Here is a 12,572-nt window from a genome sequence, read left to right as displayed (position 1 = left end):
ACTAAGTCCATGTTCATTTCCGTGATCAAAATTCCACGTATACTATAGCCTGGGATTCAATTCCGGCCGCTTTTTACCAAGTCCAATATCGACACTATGGCATTTGATTCCCTCGCATTCTACTTCAAGTTGCGCATCCTGAGGTGGATAACTTGGATTCTTGCCTGGCTGGATCGAAGAAGACATCCCGCCTTATCACTTATTCCAAGTTCTCGGGAAACCATCCCGGCGACTCTCCTCGCCTCACCCAGCAATTTCAAGATCTTTTTTTATCACCCTTCAAGCTATAACTAGGGGACTACCAAAGAAGCGCAATACCCTATCGTGATAGTTCTCCATAGAGGAGGTTAGTGTGTAGGGCACGCCCGCGATGACGAACGTTTCATTGCCACACTTACAGCGCGTGGTGCTGTCGTCGCAGCGGTCAACTATCGCCTCTCATCTGAGCATCCCTATCCTGCTCCTCTGGAAAATTGTCTTGATACTATACTCTACATCTGGAAAAATGCTGCCGCCATGGGAATTGACAAACACCGCACATATATCACCGGCTTCAGTGCTGGGGGTCAGATGGCGTTTGCCTCATTATTCATGCTTTGGAAGGCGTTGCAATATGAAGACCTACGGATTGACCGTGCAGCACTGGGCATGGTGAAGGGCATAACAGCATTTTATCCGCCAATGGATCTAACAAGAACCCGTGCTGAGCGGGCTGCCTCGAACCCAGCATTTGTTACCCTAAAGAAGAAGTCCATTTCTTCTTCCAAGTTCATCGGTTCCATTTTTGACCAGGCCTACTTTTGGAAACTTCCGTAAATGCCAGAAAAAGGTCATATGTACATTTCTCCGGGGCTTGCTCCTCCGGACATGATCAAGATGGCCTTACCAGAGCGGATATTCTTTAAACTTGCTGGCTTGGACCCCTTGTTGGATGAGGGCAAAACCGCAGCTGGTCGGTTCAAGGCTGTAGGAAAGCAGGTTGATTGTGGTATTGCTGAGGATGTACCGCACTATTGGGACCAGAATATCGAAAAGTTACTATTTCGGCCAATCGCCTTTGCCAGACTCCGAATTTACACTCCCGTAGTGGACTTGGTAACTTTCTTTCCCCGATTCTTGAACCCCCACGAGATCTGCCAGATAAGCACCGCAGTTGGAATCACAAACAGTAAAATCCAGACAAGGGCAGATAAAAACAATATGGCAATAGAGAAAACCCAGAAGATCTGGCTCATTAATTGTGTCCCATAGGCACTCAAGAGTCCAAGCTCATTGTTGGTGGACGACGACAGGAGGACTTGCATGGAAGACAGCACAAGTGATATGCTGGCAAATCCAAATATCAGAGGGGCGGCGATTCGTTGTAAATACGTCTGTATAGACCAGTATGGTACCTCATAGAACCAGACCGTGCTTGCACTTGCTGGTTGAAACAGCCGAATAGCCCAGTTCAACCGTGAGAGGCGCAACTGACCGTAGTGGTATCGTTTAGCAACCTGAGTATCCTCACAATCCCGAAAGTACTGAATAAATTGGCACCATGAATTCCAATTGATATTCTCCGGAATAAGGTGACAGTCGTGTGCAAGTGCAAAATCCGAGTGATGCCTGACCAGGTGGGCATATGACCGGACAAACCCCAATGCAACTAAACGCCTATTGGTACCCACATGTGCCTGGGGGGACTTTCTATCATGTGATGATGATAGGTGTACTGTCCAGAAACCATGACTAAGAAAGCACTCCGGCAATGGCTTTATATAAAATTTGTTGTGGTCCCAAACAAGATGTAGTTGGGGGTTTTCAACTGGCACAATGTCTCGTCCTTTTACCTTCTGTTGGTGAAGTGGGTCGATATTTGCTCCGGACTTCCTGGCTACGAGCCAGAGCCTTGGATATAGCTCATCCAGAATGGGCGTGTTCAGCTCCTGAGCAAGAAATTCTTCGACATCATTCTGGTCTAGGGAGACACTTGGCTGACCAGGAACGCGGTCTGGATAATCGGTGATTATGGGACTTAGCGCTGCCGTTACAGGGAAAGGAGCCTTTAATGCAGTAGAGCTGGGCATATTGATTAGGTTCATGCATTTATCAGATCACTTAATTCTGAGATGAAGGCTCGCGATGGAAAGTCAAGACTGTTGCTTAAATACCCTTCAGCTGAGCTGAGATTAGCCGCCGGGCATAGACAGTTGGCAAGGCAGACACGCATAGGCTTAGCTGAGCCTCGTGAAGAAAAAAAAAAAAAAAACCACTTTGACATCGATGACCACCCAGCTGAAAATATCTATTTATCCACCACACTCTCTCTACCAGAACCCTGGTATATTTCATTTAATATTGAAATTCCTTTTTTTTTTTTTTTTTGCGGGAAATACTCAGGCCCAAATCAGAAGCCAAAACTTGCGGTCCGCTTTTGCTACAAAGCTTGAAGTTTGCAGAGATCATGGCTGTATTGATGGTCGCATTGTATCTCCTATTTTTCATCATATCAGCGGCGTTTCTCTACAACCAAGCAGCAAAAAATATCCCCTCGCGACGGAACGCTGCGCAGGCACCAAGATCGAAGTTTGGTATTGTGAAGGTGAAAAAGGATAACCTTGGCTTGCGTTCTCGCGCTGGTGGTGTAGAGTGAGTTATATGCCTTGGTGTCCACATTCAGAGATGTGTTGACATTTTTCTGGGCAGTGTCATATTTGTTCATGGTCTTGGGTCGAACCCTGATACAACCTGGAGAGCAGAAAAAGCCCAAGAAGAGTCTCATTCCAGACTGAATAAAGAATATGTTTGCTGGATCACGGACTTCCTTCCAGAAGATATCCCTTCACCACAACGCGAAGATGTGCGACTCTTTTTCTACAACTATGATTCATTCTGGCAGAGGGATGCTGTACAGACCCGACTGTATAGGCTAGGAGCCGAAATGTTAGAGAGGATTAGGCATATTCGGGAGAAAGAAGAAGTCGGTAAAAGCAAAAAACTCATTCCTACACCAACTAATAGATTGGTTTGCTAGGAGCACGACCGTGACTTGATCTTTGTCGGACACAGCTATGGGGGCCTGGTCATCAAAGAAGTATATATTAAAGCACCACCAGCGATCTTGCAACCCATCACGACTAACCGGCTTAGGCTCTTATTCAGGCCAACGCAAACAAAGAATCTACTGACATTATTGAGCATGTAAAAGCGGTCCTCTTTTTAGGAACTCCGCATCGTGGCTCAAACTTTAGCAGCTGGGGCAAGGTGATAGCTAGTCTCCTTCAGCCGCTCAGCTCTAATCCATCTATCCTGGGAGAACTCACTTATGATTCTCTATCTCTGCACGACTTGCATGACAGATTCATGAAAGTTGCGACCAAAATCCAATATATTGCCAATTTCTTTGAGCAGCGTAAAACACGGATCCTCAAAGTATGGTGGTTTCACTGGGAAGAATTTGTAAGCAACTAAGACCCTTTGCTATACAAGGTCTGACAAATTTTAGTGTGTTCGGGAACAATCCGCCACTTTTAGTATCCCGAATCAGCTCACTCAGGTCAAAAATATAGGCCTCACTGTGGATCATTATGGCTTGAATAAATTTCAATCCCGAGAGGGCAATTTTGAAATGATTTTCGAAGAGCTTTGGGGGGCGATTAAGCCAGTGCTCGCGCAGCGACAGCGTTCCCTATATTCAGTGCCCATTCAACCAGTGAGAAGCTTTACAGAGCGAGCCGCTCTTTCCAAAGAAATTGAGGAAAAGCTACAACAGGATTCCTTGGATCGACCTCGACCGCATGCAGCCGCTATTTGTGGGCCTGGCGGCACCGGCAAGACTCAGTTGGCATTAAAGTATATTGAAGACAACAAAAACAAGTTTAACCCGATACTGTGGGTCGATGCCGAGGATGAGGAGACAGCACGGACGAGTTTTGAACAATGTGCCACTGTACTCCAGATTCCAGTAGATCGAACCTTAGGGCAGGGGTCGCATCCAAGAGATTCGCCCACCGTACAGGCTGTGCGTCGGTGGCTTCAACACTGTAAAGAATCAAATGAAGAGTGGCTAGTGGTTTTTGATAATGTTGACAACATGACCTGGGGCGTTTTCGACATACTACCTCGAGGTCAGAGAGGGAATATCATTATCACTAGCCAAGATGAACAATCGTGGAAGCTCCTCGATGGCTGTGAGAAAGTATCAGTCGAAATAATGAATCCCCTCGAGGCGAGGGGTCTTCTTTTTTGGCACCTCAATCTTGGTCATCAACCAGTAGACCAGGACACTAAGGACTTATGTGATCAGGTAGCGGAGCGGTTGGAAAATCTACCTCTAGCAGTTGATCTTGCAGGGGCATATATCGCAAATGCTTTGGATTCACAACCAAATCCACAATCTGCGCTCACACAGTACTTGGATTACTATGCGAAACATCAGAACCGGCTGTTGCGGAACAGTCGGTACAATGGTCTCTCGAGCTATGGAAAAACAGTGTGGACAGTCTGGGATACAACATTGCAGAAGATAGAGGAGAGGTACTCCGGTCGACATTCAAAGCTTTTGCTCATATTCCTGGGCCACTTTTCAAGCGGATTTGTTCAAGAAGAGCTGTTCAGGCTCGCAAGTCTTGGATTTGCCTCTGTTCAGCATGATATCTTTGCAGGACATGAAGATTTCCCTGACTGGCTTAAGGAATTTTTAACCATCGACGGGGATAGGTGGGACGACTTTTATTATGGAGAAGCGCTTGAGCCGCTGATCAACTACGGTCTCCTCAGGTCAGTGAAGGAGGAGTGGTCTGGTGTCAGAATGCATAGCCTGGTTCGATGGCGAGCGATGCAGTACAAATATGACTATCAGGAGCCATGGAACAGATGGCACATGGAATTTATGCTGGGAGCATGTCATGAGCTGTTGAAGGATACTGCCAAGCCGCAGTTTCGAAGGCATATAGTCATCCATATACCGCAGACTAGTCCGTCTTCGATTAAATCTATCAATGAAGAAGGCAGAGCGAAGATGTGGGACATATTGGGTAAGACCTACAATGGCGAAGGCCGGTATGAAGAGGCAGAGGTAATGCATCAACGAGCACTAGGAGGGAGAGAAAAGGCGCTGGGGCCAGAGCATCCGAGCACACTGGTCAGTGCCATCAACCTCGGCAGGGTCCTTGAGAGGCAGGGGAGATATGAAGCGGCAGAGGCAGTCCGTTGGCACCACCTTACTGATCAACAACAGGTGTGATGTATTGCTAAGAATTGCTATCTGAAATACTCTCCAATATTTTCTAATCTCTACTTAAAAGGAGGGTCTGGGATAGCTGAACATTATATATTTCTCCAGTTTGCCATAAATTCGAGCAATTTCTACCTGGTTCTCAGATGGTGTGGCAAGTTGCCACTATTTTTGGAGGTGCTAAACCTTTCTGCTACCTCCGTGGGCGAATATTTCGGTCAATTGAATCGAGCATGGGAATAAACCAATATATCTGAAGTGTCGACATTAAAGTTTTCACTCTGTTACAGTTCCAGAATGCACAATACAGGTATGATATGGCTATTTTGTTATATTACAGTTTAGTACAATACATAACATACTTGAAATATTAGCTAGCATGTCGGCAGTGGCGCTGAGAAAGAGTCAAAGAGTGTACACAACGTAGAAGCCGAACCTGCAAGGCACTGTAACACGCACATATTGCTGATTCTCTGATTTTGCCCAGTATAGTTTGGACTCAGCCAGCCCCTGTTAGAGCTCACTCACCTTTCTGCCTGTCACCATTCCTCCCATTTTGCCCACTTATTTATGGCCCTGTTCACTTTAAGCAAATTCTTACCCTTGCCAGACTTGACGGTAAACTAAAATCAATGCGAAACAGAAAGGGAAAAAAAAAAAAAAATAACTGTAGACCCTGTTTGTGACGGCTCAACGGCTCAATGCCAGACAAACAGCGCCAACATATCAAACGATGCCATACAAGCAATATGGGCAAACAATGGCTTAAGCCGCACCACACAAATGTCTATAAAGACCGTTCATCGCCTAGATAGATTTCCTTTTCTTCTCCTCCCTCAGATTCGATATTCTCGTCGATGGCTACAATAGTCTAGATAGGAATTCAATTCATTAATATCTGCTATTCCGAGCCCGTGACACTGTTCTACCTTGCCTATTCTCACACACAGACTGACCTAACCCTAACCTGGAATGTTTCTGCCGGTTATTTTCATACTGCAATCGCCGTAGATGCCCAGTCACTAGGGTGGGCCAGATACACATCTTCCCGCCGGCTCCATTGCCGATTTTACCCAGTTGCTCATTCCTCTATTATTCTCCTGATGACCCATTGACCCCCCTCTTCCTGTTGCTGCTTTAACCAGAGCGGGTCCTATCCAAGTGTTTCCTCAGTATCTCCATGGTGGCGTACGGGCTGGCTTGGCAAGCTGGGTGGTCTTTGGGGAGCCGGAGAAAAATGCGGGAGGGTTTCTCCAGTTGTGATGGCTTGTACGGGGTCTTGGGTGGTTTGGGGTGTGTCTTGGGGGTGTTGGGTGAGGTTCTCATCACTTCAGCGTAGCTGTTATGCTTTGAGGGGGGTTGGTGGTTCTTGTTCTCTTTGGTGGGGAACTCAGTTGCGAGGCTCTTGCTGAAATTGAGGACCAGGGACCTGATGTCCCTGCCCAGGGAGGCTGCTCCTTGTAGGCCTTTCTCTTCCCAGTTAGTCACTTTCTGGCTGACTGCGGAGACCAGCTCTAGGACTTCCTCTCCTGTAGACTTTATCTCTGCGGTGCGTGTGGCCACTGCTGCTGCGATGTGGCTTTGGAGTTCCAAGCCTAGCTGGCTTTGGGGAGCTTCGTAGGAGGGGGATGCAGGGGGCGTATCCCGGTCGGGCTGCCAGTTTTTGGGTGTAGGGGGTGCCTGTATATCCTTTCCCGGTGTCTCTGGTCTCGGTCGTTTGGGTGGTCGCTTCGGGGTGGTGGGCTCACGGGGGGAAGCGGTCGGAGTCTCGTGGGCGCCCGGGGCTTCCCCCAGCACCCAATCCAACCAACTATCCACACACACCAAAACCTTGCTTCCAGCACGTGAGAGGTATACACGTGACCAGACCGTCACAGCCCAGAGCTACCAGGGCTCTGCTACAATTCCTAGCCAGCATCAGCATAGCTCTACCCCAGGGGCACCTACAGCGGGCGGCAGAAAGAGCCTGGAAAGATGAGAAATGAGGACTGGAAGCATTGGAGGAGGCAAGTAGAACAGGAGAAGGGTAGCAGGGAGGGTAGCCTAAGCTGAGGTTCAGCCTAGGCCACACCCACCCTGCTTCAAAAGCACAAGGCGAGCACTCTGCTCAAAAGCCCTGCACACACAGGCGGCTTGGGGCGAGGAAAATGATCAGAAAGATTATGGAAGGGGGTGTTTCCTCAGGAATTCATAGGTACAAGAGGCAGCAGATTAGCTGCCGGCCTCGGGTTCGTGGAATATGGTCTGTCATAGCTTTAGAGCTCGATATGGACAATAAACTTGATTAAATAATAATAACAATACTTACGTGAACAGTATCATTTCTTCTTGGCATTGATTCCTTGTATGTGGTACATAGTATAGTACTGTAAACTACCAGCCCCCACCCCACGGCTCTTCGCCAAAGCACCCATAACAATCTATTGAGTAGTGGTTCACGGCTACATTTGGGCAGCCTCCTCGAATGTTTTCAGACAGAAGACTGGAGTTCGGTGATGAGTCTCTCGATGCGGTAACGAATTTCGTGACGGATAGTCCGTACAGCATCTAAGCCTTGCCCGGCGGGGTCGTCAAGTTGCCAGTCGAGGTAGCGCTTGCCGGCGAAGAAGGGACAGGCGTCGCCACAACCCATAGTGATGAGAACATCGCTGGCTTGAACCGCGTCGGTAGTGAGAATCTTGGGTTTTTGGTTGCTGAGGTCAATGCCTTCTTCGCGCATAGCTTCAATGACGATGGGATTGATGGAGTCGGCTGGTGGCCGGCCCGGCAGAGCGGACTTTAATGGTGTCGCCAGCGAGATGAATGAGGTAACCGGCGGCCATTTGGGAGCGACCAGCGTTGTGGACGCAGACGAACAAGACGCTGGGCTTAGCCATGATGTGCCTTTCTAGTGATCGGTTGGGCAGTCGTTGTGGAGCGGTTCGTTGAATGTGAGGGACGAGATTGTCAGGATAGCAGTACTTGGCGGGTATAAGTGACATATGTCTCTTAAGACAACCATGAAACGAGAAAAGAATTCATAGGCGATGCCTCATTTCTCCTACGAGGAATTTTGCAAGAGACTGAATGAGGCAGCACTTGGGGTTTATATACCACGCGGTAGCTTGCAAGAGAGGGAACTCAACAATCCATTGATCTAGAACATTCTCTCATCTAGCGGAAAAAGGCTATTTTTTATAAAGCCTCATTCACAAAAGGCCGTTGCCCACAGCTTATAATAGCGTTGACTAAGGAGGTCTATGAGATAGTCACAGTGTATGCAGAAGTCGCATCCTAAATAGAGCCAACGTTGCCAGATTTGAAATCAATGTCCGGTCATTTGAATAATCTCAAACCTTAGGAATTAAGCAATATATACTGGCAGTAGGCGGTCAGACTCTGTTACGAGGTCGATAGGACCCTGCTATTGAATACCGTTCTGACATGAGGAAAGTTCTGGGTTACCTTGTGATAGCAATCTGCATGTCACTCGAATACTATGACTGGTCGAAGTTTTGGAAGAAAAATAGGGACTGCATTTTCATTCATAATGGTCCTCTGAATAAGGTTGAACAGCATAATGACTCGTTTTGACCTCATTTAGCTTGGTACCATTTCAACCACAGGTTACTTGCCACTCTTCAAATGGCCACTTAAGGCCCTCATTGACCTTATCAATACTTTCGTAGAAAAAGTAAAGTAACACCCGTTTAGAACAAGTTCAGAGCCTCGGAACCTTTCATGCCAATCACAAAGCAAGGGCTCGCCTAGAATATTGCCAGTATGTCACTGCTTGGTGGTGATTGGTCAAGGGTAACAAAGTGTCACTCATATGGTTTGGTTGGCCATCTAAATGCCCTTCCTGACTTAATTAGGACTAGCGCTTATTCTCAGCCCTTCAAGGAAAGAGCTCAGAATCTACATATATTGCGGACGACTCCAGCTAGCCAGGGGTTTCCCGCAAATCACTGACGTGCTGTTCAATTGTCCTTCGAGATTTCCATTGAGAACAACACCTTCGCAGAAATCAAACCATCATACGCTAGTTGGTGCTGGAGATGGCCGCCCCAACTCAGACAGGTCTGTCCCCGACGGAGGAACAGCAATATCATAACACAATATTGGATAATCAGCCGCCAATTCCTACAGCCGAGGATATTGAAAAGCAAAAATCGGAAGAAACCACGGCCAAGCAATCAGCCTTCAAAGGTCTTGGCTGGCTAGATCGTTTTCTGGTCGTATGGATCTTCCTTGCCATGGCTGTCGGAATCATCCTGGGCAATTTTGTCGAAGACATGGGTCCAGCCCTGCAAAAGGGGAAATTCGTTGGGGTGTCTATTCCAATCGGTATGTACACATGAAACTGTGATTAAATCAGGCCTCGGCTAACCGGTGCAAGCGATCGGTCTCTTGGTCATGATGTATCCCATTCTTTGCAAAGTGCGGTACGAATCTTTACACTATGTCTTCCGAGAGCGTGGGATCTGGATCCAGATTGCGTTCAGCATCTTCGTCAATTGGATTATTGCTCCTTTCTTGATGGTAAGACTTATTTGACTCGTCATGGTGATGCGTGCTGATATTTCATGTTCCAGCTGGCACTCGCATGGGCCTTCTTGCCAGACGAGCCACAACTTCGGGAGGGCTTAATTCTCGTTGGATTAGCCAGATGCATCGCTATGGTAGGCTACCCGCTTTCTATGTTGTACCCGAGTCAGACTAATATATTCTTGTTAATAGGTTCTTATCTGGACCGGTCTCGCTGGCGGTGACAGTGAATACTGCGCTATTCTTGTTGCGGTCAATTCACTGCTGCAGATGGTGCTCTTCGCTCCCATGGCCATTTTCTTCATCAAAGTCATTAGCCACTCGGGTAGTCAAGTTACATTATCTTATTCTACCGCTGCCAAAAGCGTGGCAGTGTTCCTTGGAATCCCCCTAGGTGCCGCAATCGTCACCCGCATTACCCTTCGAAAAATCGCTAGCCCACGTTGGTACGACCAGGTTTTCCTGAAGTGGGCTGGCCCGTGGTCACTTCTTGGGCTTCTCTTCACGATCCTTGTGTTGTTCGCATCTCAGGGCCGCCAGGTGGTTCATCAAATTGTATCAGTAGTCCGAGTTGCCGCTCCTCTCATCGTTTATTTTATTATTTTCTTCTTCATCACTCTTCTTGTGACTTACAAGCTCGGGTTTGGTTACAAGTTGGCTGCTACTCAAAGTTTGACCGCGGCTAGCAATAATTTCGAGCTTGCCATTGCTGTCGCTGTCGCAACGTTTGGTGCCAACAGCAATCAAGCGCTTGCCTCCACTGTCGGACCGTTGATTGAGGTTCCGGTACTGCTTGGCCTTGTCTATGTTGTCAAATTTATAGCCAAGCGAGTTGACTGGAAGGACTGAAGCGAAAGGCAAGAGAAATATTCATATCTTGCGAATTTGTTGCATATCCGGAACTCTCAAGGCTATGTTAAACTGAAGGGACCAATATGGAAGAGGCTAGAGGCATACGGACCGTTAGTTACAGGTAGTATACTTAATAATCAATTTCGGTCAAAAATTCGTCTTGGACAAGACTTTACATGAGCCACATGGCGTTCCGGGTGTAGGGATTGATGTCTGGTCTGGATAAATCCGGTGACATACCTATGCATTCTTCTAATTTCCATTGTTGGCCACGGGTGAATAGAAGCTCTTTTGTGCTTATGGATCAGCCTTGGTTGTCGGTTCCGAGGCACTAGTATTCTGGTTTGGGGCATTTGGGGCCATGACTTCTCACTTGATGAAAATCCTTTTCGGTTTGGGGAGAATCCGGTGACATATTGGATTGGCAGTGACACTTCTTTGACAAACGGTGATATACCAGGCAGCATGCACTGCCAAATCAGCGGAAGGAATGACGAATATCCGCCTGTCTCGATGCTATAGACATGACATCGCCAGGATGGCTCTTTAATAACACAGATAATATATAATTAGACTTGATCTCTTTCAAATTCAGTTTCTCAATGCTCACAGCACAGTCCTTCTCCATCTCCGCCCTGCTGAAACTGAAACCATGAATTTCGAAGATACCTATCATTCTGTGCAAGAGCGCTACGCAGGCGTTGCAAAACAGGCCGGCCCTGGTCATCAAAGGGCCTATGAACACAAGGTCGCAACCGCATTTGGATATAATGTAGAGGATTTGCGCTCTATTCCGGACAACGCGAATCTAGGTGTCAGCTGCAGGAATCCATTAGCAACAGCAAATATTGGAACAGTAGGGCACAGCCACCGGTCTCCCCTTAGTGCTGGTACTAATATCCATATATAGGGCGAGACTGTGGTTGATTTGGGTAGTGGCGGGGGAATCGACGTTTTGTTAACTGCAAAGAAGGTTGGACTAGAAGGAAAGGCCATTGGTATTGATATGACGAAGGTACACCAACCCATTCTTGCTAACCTATCTGTACTCGTTACTTAAACTTGGCAGGACATGCTGGAATTGGCACGTCGAAACGCGAAAAATGCTGGCGCCTCCAATGCAACTTTTATTGAGGCTTGCATTACTTCTATCCCGATGCCGTCATCCACCGTTGATTGCATAATCAGCAACTGTGTGGTAAATTTGGTGCCGGAAGCCAAGAAACCGCTTGCTTTCCAGGAGATGTTCCGCCTGCTGAAGCCGGGAGGTAGGGTTGCAATCAGCGACATTCTGGCAAAGCGAGAGCTTCCGATGGAAATTAAGACAGACCTTTCCTTGTATGTTGATTGCATCGCTGGCGCCAGCCAGGTCAGCGATTATGAAAAGTATTTGAAAGAAGTAGGTTTTCAAGGTACTACACTGGCTCTTTTTTCCTTATTTCGTGCGATTTGATCTAGCACTGACACCCAACCTATAGATACTTTGATTCTGGACACCAACAGTGATCTGAACCTTTACAAGGAAATGTGGCAAAGCGAAAAGGCCAACGAATTGGACCCTACTAGCTCATGCTGCGATATGAAGAGATCCGGAACGACCGAGATGAAGATGGCGGACGTGGATTTCAATCTCTGGACTGGTGAGTTCACCCACAAATTATGCTTGAGAGTAATGCGGCGCTAACCACATTCCCGTTGGTTTTTTCCCCTTAGGCTCGCTCAAGATCTTCGCCATTAAGCCGGATATACACGGTTGATAAAACCGTAAATCACATCAAGCGTATAAATCTTCTGGTCCAATGCAGATAAACCATCTAACATAGGTTAACAGCCAAAGGATTCCCAGGTACCGTTAGGTCAAGCAAATCAGAAGATTACATTTTCCAAATAGCGTGCCTCTCTGCTTTGCATCAGCCTGCCGTAGTAAAGGACATATTTGACAGGATTTGGATCCGCGTATAAGAGCGTCCTTTGC

General features: G+C 47.3%; 7 protein-coding genes across 7 annotated transcripts; 4 read left to right on the top strand and 3 right to left on the bottom strand.

Annotated features, from left to right (window-relative positions):
* Positions 1–516: 516 nt before the first annotated feature.
* On the top strand, positions 517–816 carry ASPGLDRAFT_35203 (uncharacterized protein; the record flags this gene model as incomplete). Its single annotated transcript, XM_022544532.1, has 1 exon — positions 517–816. The coding sequence occupies one exon, from the start codon at positions 517–519 to the stop codon at positions 814–816; it is 300 nt and encodes a 99-aa protein (XP_022401428.1).
* A 257-nt stretch (positions 817–1,073) lies between these two features.
* Positions 1,074–2,263, bottom strand: ASPGLDRAFT_66249 (uncharacterized protein; the record flags this gene model as incomplete). Its single annotated transcript, XM_022548997.1, has 2 exons — positions 1,074–2,061; positions 2,256–2,263. The coding sequence occupies 2 exons, from the start codon at positions 2,261–2,263 to the stop codon at positions 1,074–1,076; spliced, it is 996 nt and encodes a 331-aa protein (XP_022401427.1).
* A 195-nt stretch (positions 2,264–2,458) lies between these two features.
* Positions 2,459–5,451, top strand: ASPGLDRAFT_170633 (uncharacterized protein; the record flags this gene model as incomplete). The annotated part of the gene is made up of 5 exons (XM_022542722.1): positions 2,459–2,631; positions 2,689–2,962; positions 3,017–3,076; positions 3,133–3,441; positions 3,488–5,451. 5 exons carry the CDS (start codon positions 2,459–2,461, stop codon positions 5,225–5,227), a joined length of 2,556 nt encoding a protein of 851 aa, XP_022401426.1. The 3' UTR covers positions 5,228–5,451.
* A 2,148-nt stretch (positions 5,452–7,599) lies between these two features.
* Positions 7,600–8,317, bottom strand: ASPGLDRAFT_46625 (uncharacterized protein). The gene has a single exon (XM_022546488.1). The coding sequence runs from the start codon at positions 7,935–7,937 to the stop codon at positions 7,689–7,691; it is 249 nt and encodes an 82-aa protein (XP_022401424.1). The 5' UTR covers positions 7,938–8,317; the 3' UTR covers positions 7,600–7,688.
* On the bottom strand, positions 7,854–8,301 carry ASPGLDRAFT_1468146 (uncharacterized protein). The gene has a single exon (XM_022541897.1). The coding sequence runs from the start codon at positions 8,197–8,199 to the stop codon at positions 7,942–7,944; it is 258 nt and encodes an 85-aa protein (XP_022401425.1). The 5' UTR covers positions 8,200–8,301; the 3' UTR covers positions 7,854–7,941.
* Positions 8,318–9,255: 938 nt separating the features above from the next.
* On the top strand, positions 9,256–10,594 carry ASPGLDRAFT_35200 (arsenic resistance protein; the record flags this gene model as incomplete). The annotated part of the gene is made up of 4 exons (XM_022544531.1): positions 9,256–9,544; positions 9,597–9,739; positions 9,793–9,879; positions 9,938–10,594. The coding sequence occupies 4 exons, from the start codon at positions 9,256–9,258 to the stop codon at positions 10,592–10,594; spliced, it is 1,176 nt and encodes a 391-aa protein (XP_022401423.1).
* A 655-nt stretch (positions 10,595–11,249) lies between these two features.
* ASPGLDRAFT_25390 (uncharacterized protein) lies at positions 11,250–12,354 on the top strand (the record flags this gene model as incomplete). Its single annotated transcript, XM_022543483.1, has 5 exons — positions 11,250–11,453; positions 11,508–11,612; positions 11,667–12,009; positions 12,076–12,237; positions 12,311–12,354. 5 exons carry the CDS (start codon positions 11,250–11,252, stop codon positions 12,352–12,354), a joined length of 858 nt encoding a protein of 285 aa, XP_022401422.1.
* Positions 12,355–12,572: the final 218 nt, after the last annotated feature.

This window comes from Aspergillus glaucus, assembly GCF_001890805.1.
Source record: "Aspergillus glaucus CBS 516.65 unplaced genomic scaffold ASPGLscaffold_9, whole genome shotgun sequence".
Classification (NCBI taxonomy): domain Eukaryota; kingdom Fungi; phylum Ascomycota; class Eurotiomycetes; order Eurotiales; family Aspergillaceae; genus Aspergillus; species Aspergillus glaucus.
The sequence above is the reverse complement of the archived record's forward strand: the minus strand, read 5'-3'. Positions and strand labels throughout refer to the sequence as shown.